Source organism: Neophocaena asiaeorientalis, unplaced genomic scaffold (genome assembly GCF_003031525.2).
Source record: "Neophocaena asiaeorientalis asiaeorientalis breed wild unplaced genomic scaffold, Neophocaena_asiaeorientalis_V1.1 scaffold647, whole genome shotgun sequence".
NCBI classification, from domain to species: domain Eukaryota; kingdom Metazoa; phylum Chordata; class Mammalia; order Artiodactyla; family Phocoenidae; genus Neophocaena; species Neophocaena asiaeorientalis.
Window position 1 is genome coordinate 19,340 of NW_020171992.1, and position 13,428 is coordinate 32,767.

The following is a 13,428-nucleotide window of genomic DNA, read 5'->3' on the forward strand; positions in this document are numbered from 1 at the left end:
TCCGCAGCACGAAGCACGGGCTGCAGGGTGCACGGGCTTCAGTAGTTGTAGCATGCAGGCTCAGTAGTTGTGGCGCACAGGCTTCGTTGCTCTGCAGCACGTGGGATCTTCCCGGACCAGGGCTCGAACTCGTGTCCCCTGCAGTGGCAGGCAGATTCTTAACCACTGCACCACCAGGGAAGTCCAGCCATGAACGTTTTTAAGGGGAAACAGGGAAGTAATCTCAGTTAATCACTGAAATAGGGGGTCAGAGTCGTCACCATCCCCCACTGTGTGCAGGCTTGTGGACTCCTTGTGATCTTTTTTTAGATGCTCTCTTGCTAGCAGTTTTTTCGAGAGATTACTGAACAGGAAGCTGGGGAAGAGATCTGGCACTCCGTTAATTACTTACTCTTCATTTCTGCTTCTTTGATCTATGTAAAGAACCAACAAGTTAGGCAAAGTATTGTGTGATCAAAAGGTTTGAAAAGTGTGCTAGGGCCAGAGACAAGTAGAACATGGGGGTGCCTGGTTTAAGTTTAGCAACAAGACAAAAGGGACCTCCTGCAGAGAGCGCTTTCCTGCCCAAAGCTGCTTACAATGCCTCCCAGGGTAGAACTCTTCCCCGAGTCCCCAGATGCCACGTGACTGTGTGGTACAGCAGGATACCCGGACCCTGTCTCAACCGGAAGCAGCCTGCAGAGTTGGTTAGCAGGGCCTTCTCCTGGGAAGGGCCCTGGGGAGGGTCCAGGCATCGGTGGGTCCACGTCTGATGAAGATGCCAACACAAGTCATCCAGGGGAGGGAGGCAGTCTCGGGAAGAACAGGGGGCCCCTCAGGGGATAGAGAGGAAGAGGAGGTCCTGTCCCTTTAAGAGGGACAATCACAAGCTCCAAGTTGTGTAACATGAGACTCTAGGGAGACCAGCAAAGGAGGGCAGTGAATTCTGGGTCTCTGGGTTTGGTGGCTTTAGGGGAGACGGTCTCCTGTCCTGTGTCTCAGGGCTTTTCCCTCTTTCCCCGGCATTCAACACGCAGCGCATCTGGCTCATTCTTCTTAGGCCATCTCTTCCCTCCGCCCCCATGACTGCCCTGCTTCTCTGGCTACCCCTCACCTGGACCACTGCAGTAGGCTGCTCTCCGTGCCCCACTGCCAACCCCATCCTGCCCTCGGCCCGATCCCAGGCTACTCTTCCTGGCACCCCACACCCTGCCCTCCCTATCGCTCCAAAGATTTCAGAGCTGACTCCAAACTCCCACCTTGATATTCCGATTCCTCTATAACTGTGCCTCAACCTTCCTTTCCAAAAGTCTCTGGCTTTTCCATTCTGGATCCCTTACTCTGACTATTTGGGGATATTCCCTGCAGGCCCTCTCCCCTCTTTTCCATCCCGCATCTTCTCCGGGAGAGTCTTTGCTGTGACGGTGCTACACCATCTGTCCAAGTCCCATCTTTGCTGTCAAGTCTGATGCTAATCAGGACAGGGCCACCTGATTCCTCCCCCTCCCCCGCCCCCGCCAGTGGGTGTGTCAAGTGCACTTACTGGCTGTATTACTCCAGGGTGGAGGACGAGGGCAGGGAGACCCACTGGAAGCTAATGCTGGGGACTGGAGCCATCGTTCTAGAATATCCTGGGCTGATGAGCCAGGCCCTCCCTGACACTCAGATGGGCCCAGGTTAGCCACACAGCCAGGCCCTGGCTACATCCGCATTCCTCTAGCACCCTCTGCCATCCACCTGCACCTGAGAGCACCCCCTACTTGTTGGGAGTTATCCCTGAAGAAAACACCATTACTGTATTAGAGATTTTAAACAAAATGTATTTTCTGCAAAAAGTCAGCCGTCCTACAATTGCATTCATGTTTCCATAATAACACATTTAGCAACACCTCACATTCACCAGGCGCCGTCCTCCCTAGATTGCAGTAGCCCTTCATCGCCATGGCTCTCATAGGCATGCTCATCTCCCCTGGGGAGTTAGGCAGGAGAAAGATGCACTTCCCACAGCTTACAGGAGAAGGAACTGGGGCTCATGACAGGAACCAAGTGGCTCAAGGCCTTGCTTTAAAAAAAGAGATCACCAATATTCAAAATAACTCCCCAACCAGCCACAATTCAAATAATACGAAATATTACTTAAGACATAGTACATTTTGCATCAGGAAACAGAAAGCACCCTATTTGAAAATTCAGGTCAATTTAGTCCAGGATAGAGACAGGAAGCCTGGGGGAGAAGAATCATTTCTCAGCCTCTGGCTTGGTCTTAGTGTGGCCGAAAGAGTCCAAGTCTTCAGGGTGTGAGGTTTCTGACCCAGGTGTTTCATGTAATTCCAGACCCATTTCTCCTTTGGGTCGGCACCGATGTCCTTGGCCAGTTTGGTTCTGAAGCTGTGGATGAAAGTGGGCTGGCAGGGTTAGGTGAAATGTTGGAGGGTTTTATCCAAGGGATGACTCGTTAGGGATGACCAGGCCCACCTGCTACAGGTGAGGGGCTGCCCTAGGACAGGAAGTCAGAGGGGTGTGGAAAGGAGAGGCCCTCTCGGGGTAGTTGCTGTTCTTGCCACGCCCTGGGAGAAGCTGACCTGTCATCCAGCAAAGCAACCACCCAAGTGTGAGCTGGTACCCATTCAGCAAGGAGGGTGTGGGATGTTACCGGCCCTCTCTGGGCCTGTCCCTGATGTAATAGTAGGAGGCTTTGGATTACATAGTCTGGTTGGATCTTATCCCCTGAGTGGGACATCTCAAATTAGTCTATGTCTGTCTTGTGGGGCAGAACTTAGGATGGGGGGGATGGAAGAAAGGGAAGGGGTGAGATGAGGTGGGGGGCTGGAGGGGAGCAGGGTTTTTCTAGCTACAGGACAGCTGCCTGCGGACACTGGCTACTGGTGATTCCATAGCTCTTCAGCCTCTGCAAGGGGATCTTCTTATGGTTAAATGTGAAACAGCAGTTGAACAGGTCGCGGAGTGCATCTAGAAATAAAGTCACGGAGAAAAAGCATCTGATATGTCAGGCTTTTCTCAGCTTGAACGCAGCAGGGGAAGGAAAGCTAAGAGGTAGAAGTGTGTCTTCTCCACGCAGGTCCAGTGCTCCTGCCAGCCGCCCCGAGTGGGGGTGGGACCAGGAACATGTGGCTCAAGATTTTGAGGTTGATTCTGCATGGTGAGGACACATCTTTGCTGACTGAGGGAGGCCAGTGCGACAGGTCCTGGATATGGCCCCCCAACCTGCAGGGTTTGGGGCGATCATCTGGGGTCAAAGAAAAGGCCCTGGATTTTCAGTAGAGTTTAGGCTTTATTCTGGCTCTGCGTTGTCCTGGAGGGGGGAGGGGGCAGGTAGGATGCCTGCTGTCCCCAACCTGGGCTTCTGCTTTCTGGCTCCAAAATTAGATGTTACAACTCCAAGGACCCCGGGTGCTCTGATAGTCTCTGAAGTGGGTCACTTTGTCTTAGGCCTTCCTAGAAAATGAGAAACAGAGGGAAGGAGAGAGAGGAAGGGAAGGGGGGAGAAAGATTGAATTTACTTGGCTGAGTGAGCACCTGGGTGCTGATGGCAGCTGCCGTGAGCAGCAGACACAGAGGCGCTGTGGACACCTTCCTGTTGGAAGGGATCTCCAAAATTAGATGTTACAACTCCAAGGACCCCCCCGGGTGCTCTGATAGTCTCTGAAGTGGGTCACTTTGTCTTAGGCCTTCCTAGAAAATGAGAAACAGAGGGAAGGAGAGAGAGGAAGGGAAGGGGGGAGAAAGATTGAATTTACTTGGCTGAGTGAGCACCTGGGTGCTGATGGCAGCTGCCGTGAGCAGCAGACACAGAGGCGCTGTGGACACCTTCCTGTTGGAAGGGGAAGATGTGAGCTTCAGCCTAAGAGCTGTTGGTTTCTGGGTTTATCTCAGCCTCTTGGCAGCTCTGGCTGCCCTGCCTGCCTTTGTAGAGAGGCAGAGAGGATGGGGGCCCCCAGAGGGATCATTGTCTGGCCAGGGTACAGTCAAGTCAAGATGAATCTACTAAGATTCTGAATTCTTACTGTGTGTCCTGAATCTACTAAGCTGGAGGCTGGGTTGCCAAAGAGTTTTCCAGGAAATGCAAGGCAAAAGCTGTGGCCTGTAGCAGGGTAGGCACCGTTTCCCTCCAGCCGCCCAGACCACAGAAATGAAGACAGAACACAGATGTGCTGGCACTCACCCTAGTAAGTGATCCGAGGAGCTGCTTTCTCCAAAATGAAAAAGAAACCATAGAAAAGAACTCCTATGCTAAGGACTTTCCCCTATTACATATTTAGTCCTGACAAGGTAAGCGCTATTATTATCATGCCCATTTACAGATGGGGACACCGAGGGGCAGAGAGATTAAATAACTTGCCCAACGTCTCATGGGGAGTGAGGGGTGACACTGGGAGAAAAAACCAGTCTGTTTACATATAATCACCAAGAGAGTTTCATGTAGCTGATGTCTTTTTCCAAGGCAAGTTTTAGGTGGAAGTCTCATACTGGAGACAAATTAAAGCCAGCTTCTGGTGACCAGGCTCCTCCCATCACATCTAGGTGCTCCCTTCTGCTACTCAGGCCCAGAGGGATACGGTTTGAAAACCACTGATTTGTCTAAGCCCCTTGTTTTCAGGAAGGATCATTGATAGGACGGGGTGGGGAACAGAGCAATGAAGTGGGCTCTTTGTTCCTGAACCTGGCTCCCTCCTGCAAGGGGTCTGAGCTAGGAGCTTGGGGTGGTGGGGGGGAGTGCCAATGAGCACGGTGGCAAGGAGGGAACAGCTTGGACTATGATAGAATACCTGGCAAGGCCCTTGGCCTGAGTGTTCCTATCCCCATGCTCATTCTTGGCTCCCAGACTTTGCTTGCTTTTTGCACCTGCTTGGAATATTCTCCTGTCCACTTTCCATCCTTGCAAGTTTTTCTACTCTAGCAAAACAAGCCCAGTGATAGTAAAAGAAATGAAATAAAGAGCTATGTTTTGTGAAATAGAAAAGAATATATAGACAAAGGGCTAAAGAGTCTCAAATTTGGTTCTTTGACAAGCCTACAAAGAAGCTGAAACTCTCCTGAACTGACCATGAAAAAAGGAAAAAAGGCACCAGTAGGGAACATCACTACAGAGCCTGCAGACACCAAGAAGAAAATAAGAACCTTATGCCAGCAACTTTAATTTAGAAGAAGTGGACGGATTTCTTAAAATCTAACTTATCAGATTGCAAGAAAAAAAATTTTTTTAATCCTCAAACTATTTAAGAAATTGAGTCAGTAATGGAAAACCTTCCCACAACACATCCTCCAGTCTCCAGAAGCTTTAACAGCTCTTCCTCCAAGCATTCCAAGAACAAATAATTCTGATCTTACACAATCGCTTCCAGGGAATATCAAAAGTGTTTACTCTTCGACTCATTTTATAAGTCTTTGACATAAAAACTTCTCAGGAACCACAAAAGAAAAGATTTCAAGTTTGTCCCTGCAGACACACATGCCATTCTTTTGTGGATCACGTCAATGAGATTGCAGGTCTTCTGGCTTTGGGTTGGGTTTGGACATGAGGGAACCCTGCAGGGTGTTGGAAAGAGGGAGTAGTTAGGGTGAAGTACTGATTTCTCTGTTGCCTCCTTATACCTCTGCCTGGATGCAGCCCTCAACCGATGGTTTTCACTTCCTTTCCAGGTGGCCCTCTCTATGACTCTCTCCGTCCAGTTTTGGGGAACCACACTCTGTCCTTGCTCCTTCAGGTCCAAGGGTGGTCACCATGCTGTCACTAGCCTCAGAGTACCAAAGCAGCCCTATGGTTTCTCCACACCCAGCCCACATCTTGGTAAATAGTATTTTTATTAAACCCTCCTCAAATCATTCCAATTTCAGTGTTATCTATTTCTTCCTCACTGACAGAGGTTTAGGTACCAGAAGTGGCTTCTGGTAATAGACCTTCTAAATGGGATTCTGGAATTGGGTTGCTCATATATTTTAGGAGCATAATAATGGCAGCTGCTGGCATCATGATTACTTAACTTGTCACCAATAGTAGGATGGCAGACTGTGTTGTATCAAGCCCTCCAGGTGATTCTTAATGGGCACTAAAATTTGAGAACCGCGGGATTCCAGCATATCCCGTGGCCATCTCTGACCTGTAGTGAATAGCCACCAGAGAGCTCTTAAGGACGCTGGCCTCCTCTCACGGCCCCATCAAAGCATGCCTTGGTAAAGGAAGTGTCCTCTGGCCTTGCCCGGGAGTGCAGTTAGGGATGGCTAGGCAGCTTGCACATAATAGATCCTTTTCAATAGACCCACTTCCCTGAGCCTTTAGACACCTTCCTAATGTCCCAGGGGAGTTCTGGCATTTCAACTTCATCAACTGCAGGCCTGTTTTAAAGCCTAGATTCCAATCAGCCAATCTAGCTAAATATTCATCATCCCCAAGTACTTGTGCTAGTGCATTGAATCCTGAATTCTGGATAAGCACATTCATGCCAGTGAATTTAACCAACTGAGTCTTGTATGTTATCATCCTCTTACAATCCACTCCTACACATGCACCCCAAACTCTTCTCCAAATTGAGTGAGTGGGGGGACATTCAAACACTTCCAGCTGAAGGGACTCCTGTCTGTCCTTCCCTCTGCTTCAGGACCTATTATCTTGTAAGAAAACATGTTTAGGAGCCTGGGGTCTGGAGTCAACCAGACATGGATTTAAGTACTGTATTTGTCGTTTACTGGTTATATGATTTGGAGCAAATTGCTTACCTCTCTGAGCCTCTAAGAGGAACTGATTGCTAATTATTACCTCATTGTGATGTTCTGAGAACCCAATAAGATAATGAGTGCATGCAAAGTGCTCAGTCCTGTGCCAATAATTTCAATTTTGAAAAATTTTTATGTTCATTGAAGTATAGTTAATTTACAATGTTGTGTTAGTTTCTGGTATATATCAAAGTGATTCAGTTATATATATATATGTTATTTTACATATTCTTTCCCGTTATGGTTTATTACAGGATATTGAATATAATTCCTTGTGCTGTACAGTAGGACCTTGTTTATTTATTTTACATATAGTAGTTTGTATCTGCTAATCCCAAACTCCTAATTTATCCTTCCCCCACCCCCTTTCCCCTTTGGTAACAATGTTTGTTTTCTATGTCTGAGTCTGTTTCTGTTCTGTAAATAAGTTCATTTGTATCATATTTTAGATTCTACATATAAGTGATATCATATGCTATTTGTCTTTCTCTTTCTGACTTACTTCACTTAGTATAATCTCTAGGTCCATCCATGTTGCTGCAAATGGCATTATTTCATTGTTTTTTATGGCTGAAATTGGGAACTCCTAGTCTTCAAGAACATATTTATTTTCTTTCTACCCTGGGGTTTATAATCAAACATCAATTTAATCTGCCTAAACACACATACCACAGAAGCAAAGTTTCTGTTTTATCCAAAGAAGACTGTAATCAGGCATTCACACTCCTTCAGCTCTCTGGGTGTTTCTTTTTATCCTCTTTGAAATAAACATTCTTTTTTTCTTTTTTTTTTTTTATGTGAGGTCTGGCTTACATTGGGTCTGGCTTCACAGATTTCATAGGGAACCAAACTTGCTCTGAAATAGATGGCTGATGACCTTCCAGCTCAAGCCCTCCTACTTCTACTCTAGAAAACAGATTCATCTTTCTGGTCATGCTCTGGACCAGCATATAGTAAAAAATGAATACTTACCAATGATCCAAGGAGCCTAAAAAGACATAAGGGTTCTCCTCTGTGGGAAGATTCTCATGTAATTGATTTTCCAAGCCAGACAGGGGTGAGGCAGAATTGTCCTGGGCAAACTGAGGTGTGCAGTCTCCCTACCCACTGGGGTCTTAGCATTTTGCCTGTTGTTGCATTGCTAATTCAGGTGTTTATAGTTTTTAGTTTCTGCTGTCCTCTCTTTGGGGGAGACTCCCAGGATGAATGCCTGAGGCTGCCCCTTCCCACGACTAAATAAAAAATGCAGGCAGAAAAAGCTTTGTATTTGGCACGCCCTGGTGCAGTGGCCAAAGAAACGGAAGTTCTTCTGTCCACAGGCGAGTGGACCCAAATTTGATTCGGTAACAGATTTTCCTCCTAATTCAATGTAATCCCAATTAAAATCCAAGCAAGAATTTTGTGGAGATTGACAAGCTGATTCCTTTTAAAGGAGAAATAAGAAACCAAAAATAGTTAAGACGACTTTTAAAGAAGAACAAAGTTGTAGGACTTACACTCCCAGATGTTAACAGTTTTTAGAAAGCAATAGTCATTATGACATGGTGCCATTGTTCCAAGAATGGATGATATGCCAAGGGAACAGATTAAAGAGTGCAGAAGTAGAACCATACATATGTTGATGTTGGATATAACCTAAGTTTGCACTGTGGAGTAGTTAAGAAAAAGAACTCTTTTGAATAACTGATGCTGAATCAATTGGATATTTATATGGAAAAATAAAATCTTGATCGCTAACTTTCAGCATACCCGAAAATCAAGTTAAGGTGGATTGTAGTTCTAAATGTGAACAACAAAAAAATAACGCTTTTTGAAGATAATGTAAAAGAATAACTTTGTGACGTCTGGTTAAAAAAAGTTTTCTTTAGCAGAAAACAAAAGCACTAACCATAAAGGAACTTATTGATAAATGGACTATTTTAAAATTAGGAAGCTGTATTTCCTGTTAAGAAGGTCAACAAGACGGGGGTTCCCCATCCTAGCCTCTCCCTATCCACATACACAATGCAAAGCCTGAAACTAACTCTAGCCACTGAGGTCTCTTTGCCATTCCCCAGTCCCTCTGGACTTTTCCTTATTTGAGGCCTTTGCTCTAAGTATCCCCCTCCTTGGATGCTCTTAACCCCACCTCTTTCTGGTAAATCAGCAAAGGCCTATCTTGGGCCGACTATCCTCTGGCCTCTGCCCAGTGATACTCATTAGTGCATGATGAGGAAGTCCTGATGGGGGTGCTGAGTCTCTTTTACCACCGTAATGGCACCCTCAACAGTGCCAGCATTGCACCAAGCACACAGTGGCACTCAGTAGGCGATGCTGAATTGAAATACATTTCTCTCCCAAGAGATATATACAGAGAAGCTCCAACTCAATGGGGTTAAAAACTAGGCTCTGATCTACTTACTCGCTGAAGAGTGAGACAGAAATTTCTCTTAGGCCAATTAATTACATTTGAACCTGTTGCCCAAGAACAATTCAGCACATGTGTACAGCACCCTGATCCTGTATCTCTCTAGTTACCTACATCTTGGTCTTTGTAAGCCCTTCCATGGAAATCAATCAATCAATCAAATCAAATCAAATCAGGGAGCTGTATCATCAAAAGGCAAAACAGGAGTGAAAAATAAAATAACAGATTATGAGAAGATATTTCAATTCACATGTCTGTCAAAAGATTCCTATTCAGAATATAGAAAATACTTCTCCAAATTCATAATACAAAGTTCATGAAACCCTGGGCCCAGATCTCCGGAGCCAGCTTGACCTTGAGGCTGTGGAAGAGAGGGGTTAGAACTGGATGGAGCCTACTGTGGTTGGAAAGCACTCCTTTTGCCCAGCTGATATTTAGGTGCCTTATTTAGATGCCTGGGGTTTAGGTGTGCTACCTTGGACTTCAATGGAAAGCTCATCTTCAGACAGGTTATATACCTGACTTGCAGGTGTTTGCTATTAGGCTGGGCTCCTGGCTGGCTCAGTGGTTTTAATTCTAGGCACTTTCTTCCTGGCCCTACCCTAGCCAACAGATGTAGCCAAGTTCCCAGGAGACATGGCTCCTAGAGCAGGAGAGAGTTTATGAGGCTGTCTGCCAGATCCTCTCACTTCCTGCCTGTGACACAGAACAACTGCCACTTTTGTATGGGGCATCTTAATGCCAGAGAGAGAAACTGACTTGCTGTAAGTGACTCAGAGAGTCAGGGTCAGTTCTGGGATCAGAGCCCAGAAACATTGCCTTGCTATGTTTCCATGTTTGTACTGGAATCATGGTATTTCTCCAACCAATGACAGCCCCCCTGGACTTGGGTCAGCAGGACAATAATCTTCTTTCCCTTAATGAGGGGTCTGGTCTTTGTGCCTTGGTGCTGTGGGTCTCCTGTCTGAAAAAGGAGCCAGATATGCTCACGAAGTACAAGAGAATCTTCTTGACCTTAAGAGGCTATTAAGGAAAGGAGATTCCATGGCTTCAAATGGATTTTGCAAATTCTTGAGATTGGGGGCTGAGGGTATAGTGACAGAGATGAATCATTCTGTGTCTCAAGGGTGCAAGCCCTGTAGATATCGGTTTGCAAGATTATAAGAGAAGGGTCTGTGTCTTGGTCAATTATTCTCAACCTTCTACAACATTTAACCTATCACTCTTTCTGGCCCATTCTTCCTCACTTCATCTCCACTCCCACCCTGTACCATTTATGTCCCCATCATTTCCCCTGCACCATGGCAGCAGCCTGCTCTCAGGCCTCTATCTCTAACACTCCATCCTGTACTCAGATACTAGGTTATTCTTCCTGATGCTCGCCTCTGAATGTGATATTCTCCTTCTCTCCTGTTTCAAAACTTTCGGTGCATCTTTATTACCTGCTGACTTCCCAATCTGAAATTCAAGAGCCCCTACAACCTGGCTCCAACCTGCATTTCTAAAACTCTGACTCTCTTTCTTCCCAGAGCCCAGCCAGATGGGATTCCTTCCTCTGGCCCCCTCCCCTCATCTCCCTCCTGTATCAGTTCTGAAGAATCCTTTCATTTCCCATCATATTCCAATCTCTCAAGACCGGTCCTGTTGAAGGCTTATCTCCAGTAAAGAACCTTACGTGGACCTCTAAGTTATAGACATCTAGTTTCCTGTTAGACTCAGTTTCATTTCTGGGACATTACTCTGGGTTTGAGAATTAATTAGATGGAGAAAACCTGGGGCTATGGAGAAACGTTTGCAGACTGTTGCAAGAGATCAAGAGAGAGACCAGGCAAAGGTAAGTGTGGAGAGAAAAGCAATAGGAATCTAGATTCTATTAAATAAGGGCAGGTGATTTAGGGACTGGAGCCACAGGGCTGGAACAGTCTGGTCTGGTCCTTCTAGGTTCTCCGTAATCCTCAGCTGAGTCCAAAAAGTAGAAACTGAATCTGAAAAACATTCTGCAAAGCATCAGAGTTATAATGTATTGTCAGCCTGCATTTGTAAGAGAAGAAGGAGAAGGTAGAAGACAAAGCAAATACACAAGTTCTAACTAAGACCTACCATTCCCTAGTTCAGAGCTTTAGTCCAGATCCCATAGATAAAATGTTATCTGTGAGTCAGTTTCCTCTGCTGAACTATGGGGCCCCTCATTGTTGACTGCAGATGGCAAAATCTTGAGTAACAAGATTAATCCTTGTAGCGTGACTCAGGGTCTACATATCCAAAACCTCTGACCCTGGGAAGATAAGTTCTAAGACCTTGCTTCCCAGCTATTTGTCCCCACGGGCTTAGAGCCAACCTAAGTCACATGCTGAGATGCCTCTGGGTCCTTATCCTCCTTACACAGCCACCCTTCTGGGAGCTACCCTGGACTGTAATCCAACATTTGAATCCTCAGGAAGAGTTTCTTCCTCTCTACTACTGCCCAAAATGTCCTTCCTATCCACAATGAGAAATGGTTCTTCCTTCTGTGCCACATCTCCAAACAAGGTGAGGATTGTTGAGATAGCAGCTACATTTAATGTCCCAAAGCTGGTGTTGAGAAAGATCGTGGAGCCTGGCTCCAGTGGCCTGGGCTTCTAGTTCTGGTTCTGCCTCTGACCAGTTGTGACATGCCAGCTCTTCTTAATTCCCCTCTGGATTTCATTCTCTCCATCTTTTTAATGTAGGCTATGCAGCAAGCATGGGATGACTCATGCCAGGTGTTAGTACCTGGGGTAGTTAAAATGTTAAGGCTTAAGAAGAGAGGAGACTTACCTGACTGAGCCAGCACCTGGGTGCTGAAGGCAGCTGCTGTGAGCAGCAGACACAGAAGTGCTGCAGAGACCTTCATACCGGAGGGTGAGCACGGGAGCTTCAGCCTGAGAGCTGGAGGTTTCTGAGTTGGTCTCAGCTTCTCTGCAACTCTGGCTCCTCTGGCTCATCTGCCTGCCTTTTATAGGGAGCAGAGCACACGGGCAGGGTCATGTCTAAGGAAGGATAAAATAGGCCCCTAAATGTGGTGAGTAGGTACCAGATCCTGGTGGTGATTTCCAAACACCGAGAAAGGGAAGTCGTGCAGTTTCCATCATTTGTTTAGATGGTGGGGCAGTGGTGGAAGGGGATGTAGTTATACCCAGTAAAGTGTAGGAAGTGACCTTATTGGCCTATGAAGGGCTCTGATTTCTTTGAAATGGAACATGATCTGTTGGAAAGGAAGAGTAGAAGCTGAGTTCCTAACAGAGTGAAGAGAACCAAGTGCCTGACCCTCCCCATGTCCCGGGAGGTCTGGGATGGGGCCCTAAGGCTTTGCCTGGTCTCTTTATCAGATTCGTGTCCCTGCCATCCTAAATCAGTCAGGCTCCTTTAGAACCTCATACAGGTAGTTTGATAGAACCTTAGCAGAACGATAGAATCCAGGAATCTTCAAGTCTTAATGCCTTGGAATGTTCTGTTGTGGAGCCTAAGAACTGGGTGGCAAATACCGATCTTTTAGGGTGGTGATTTCCAAATATTTTATCTAGACACTAAAGTTTCTTTCCAAGTGAAATGATATGCGGAAGCCCAATATATCATACAGATTCAGGTAGAATGGGTCTGTTTGAAAAGGGTCTTTTGCTTTTGGTGTCAAATCTTTTGCCCATTAAAAAAAATTTTTTTTTCTTACAGTTGACTTTAAGAAGTTCTTTGTATATTTTGTATTCAAGTCCTTTACCAGATATGTGCATTGCAAATATTTTCTCCACAGGCTGTAGCTTATATTCTTAACAATGGCTTTCATAGAGCAGAAGTTTTAAATTTTAATAAAGTCCAATTTATCAATTTTTTTCCTTTCATAGATGTTGCTTTTGGTATTATAGCTAAAATCTCATCATCAAACCCAAGTTTGCATATCACCTTTTCAATGAATATTTCCAGATTTTCCACAAATCATTCAATATTCTCCAATAATCTTGAATGTTAAAGACTCCACAGGAGTCCATATATAAAGGCACCATAATTAATTGAAGAATTTCAGTTGGGAATTATATAATTTCCATTTTTTCACAATCATAAACAATAATTATGAGAAAACTGATGTAATATTATCATTAATGTCTCCATTCAATTCCATAGCTAAGGGATTAATCAATCAAAATGTGTGGATAGAGATACACCAGAAATACATCTACACGTGGAACAACTCCTACAGAACACCTACTGAACGCTGGCAGAAGACCTCAGACCTCCCAAAAGGCAAGAAACCCCCCACGTACCTGGGTAGGGCAAAAGAAAAAACAGAGACAAAAGAA

At 45.6% G+C, this 13,428-nt stretch overlaps 1 protein-coding gene across 1 annotated transcript; it reads right to left on the reverse strand.

The window, feature by feature from the left end:
* Positions 1-118: 118 nt before the first annotated feature.
* LOC112401755 (C-C motif chemokine 13-like) lies at positions 119-12,788 on the reverse strand. Its single transcript, XM_024748209.1, has 3 exons — positions 11,915-12,788; positions 2,835-2,949; positions 119-2,367 (listed from the first exon to the last, which is right to left on the reverse strand). Exons 1-3 carry the CDS (start codon positions 11,988-11,990, stop codon positions 2,169-2,171), a joined length of 390 nt encoding a protein of 129 aa, XP_024603977.1. The 5' UTR covers positions 11,991-12,788; the 3' UTR covers positions 119-2,168.
* Between the last annotated feature and the right edge of the window lie 640 nt (positions 12,789-13,428).

Excerpts from the sequence above, each read along its gene's own strand:
- LOC112401755 (XM_024748209.1), bottom strand. The coding sequence starts at position 11,990 with ATGAAGGTCTCTGCAGCACTTCTGTGTCTGCTGCTCACAGCAGCTGCC. Across the intron at positions 2,950-11,914 it reads CCAGGTGCTGGCTCAGTCAG|ATGCACTCCGCGACCTGTTC; the intron begins GTAAGTCTCCTC and ends CTTTATTTCTAG. Across the intron at positions 2,368-2,834 it reads TGTCCGCAGGCAGCTGTCCT|CTTCAGAACCAAACTGGCCA; the intron begins GTAGCTAGAAAA and ends TTTCATCCACAG.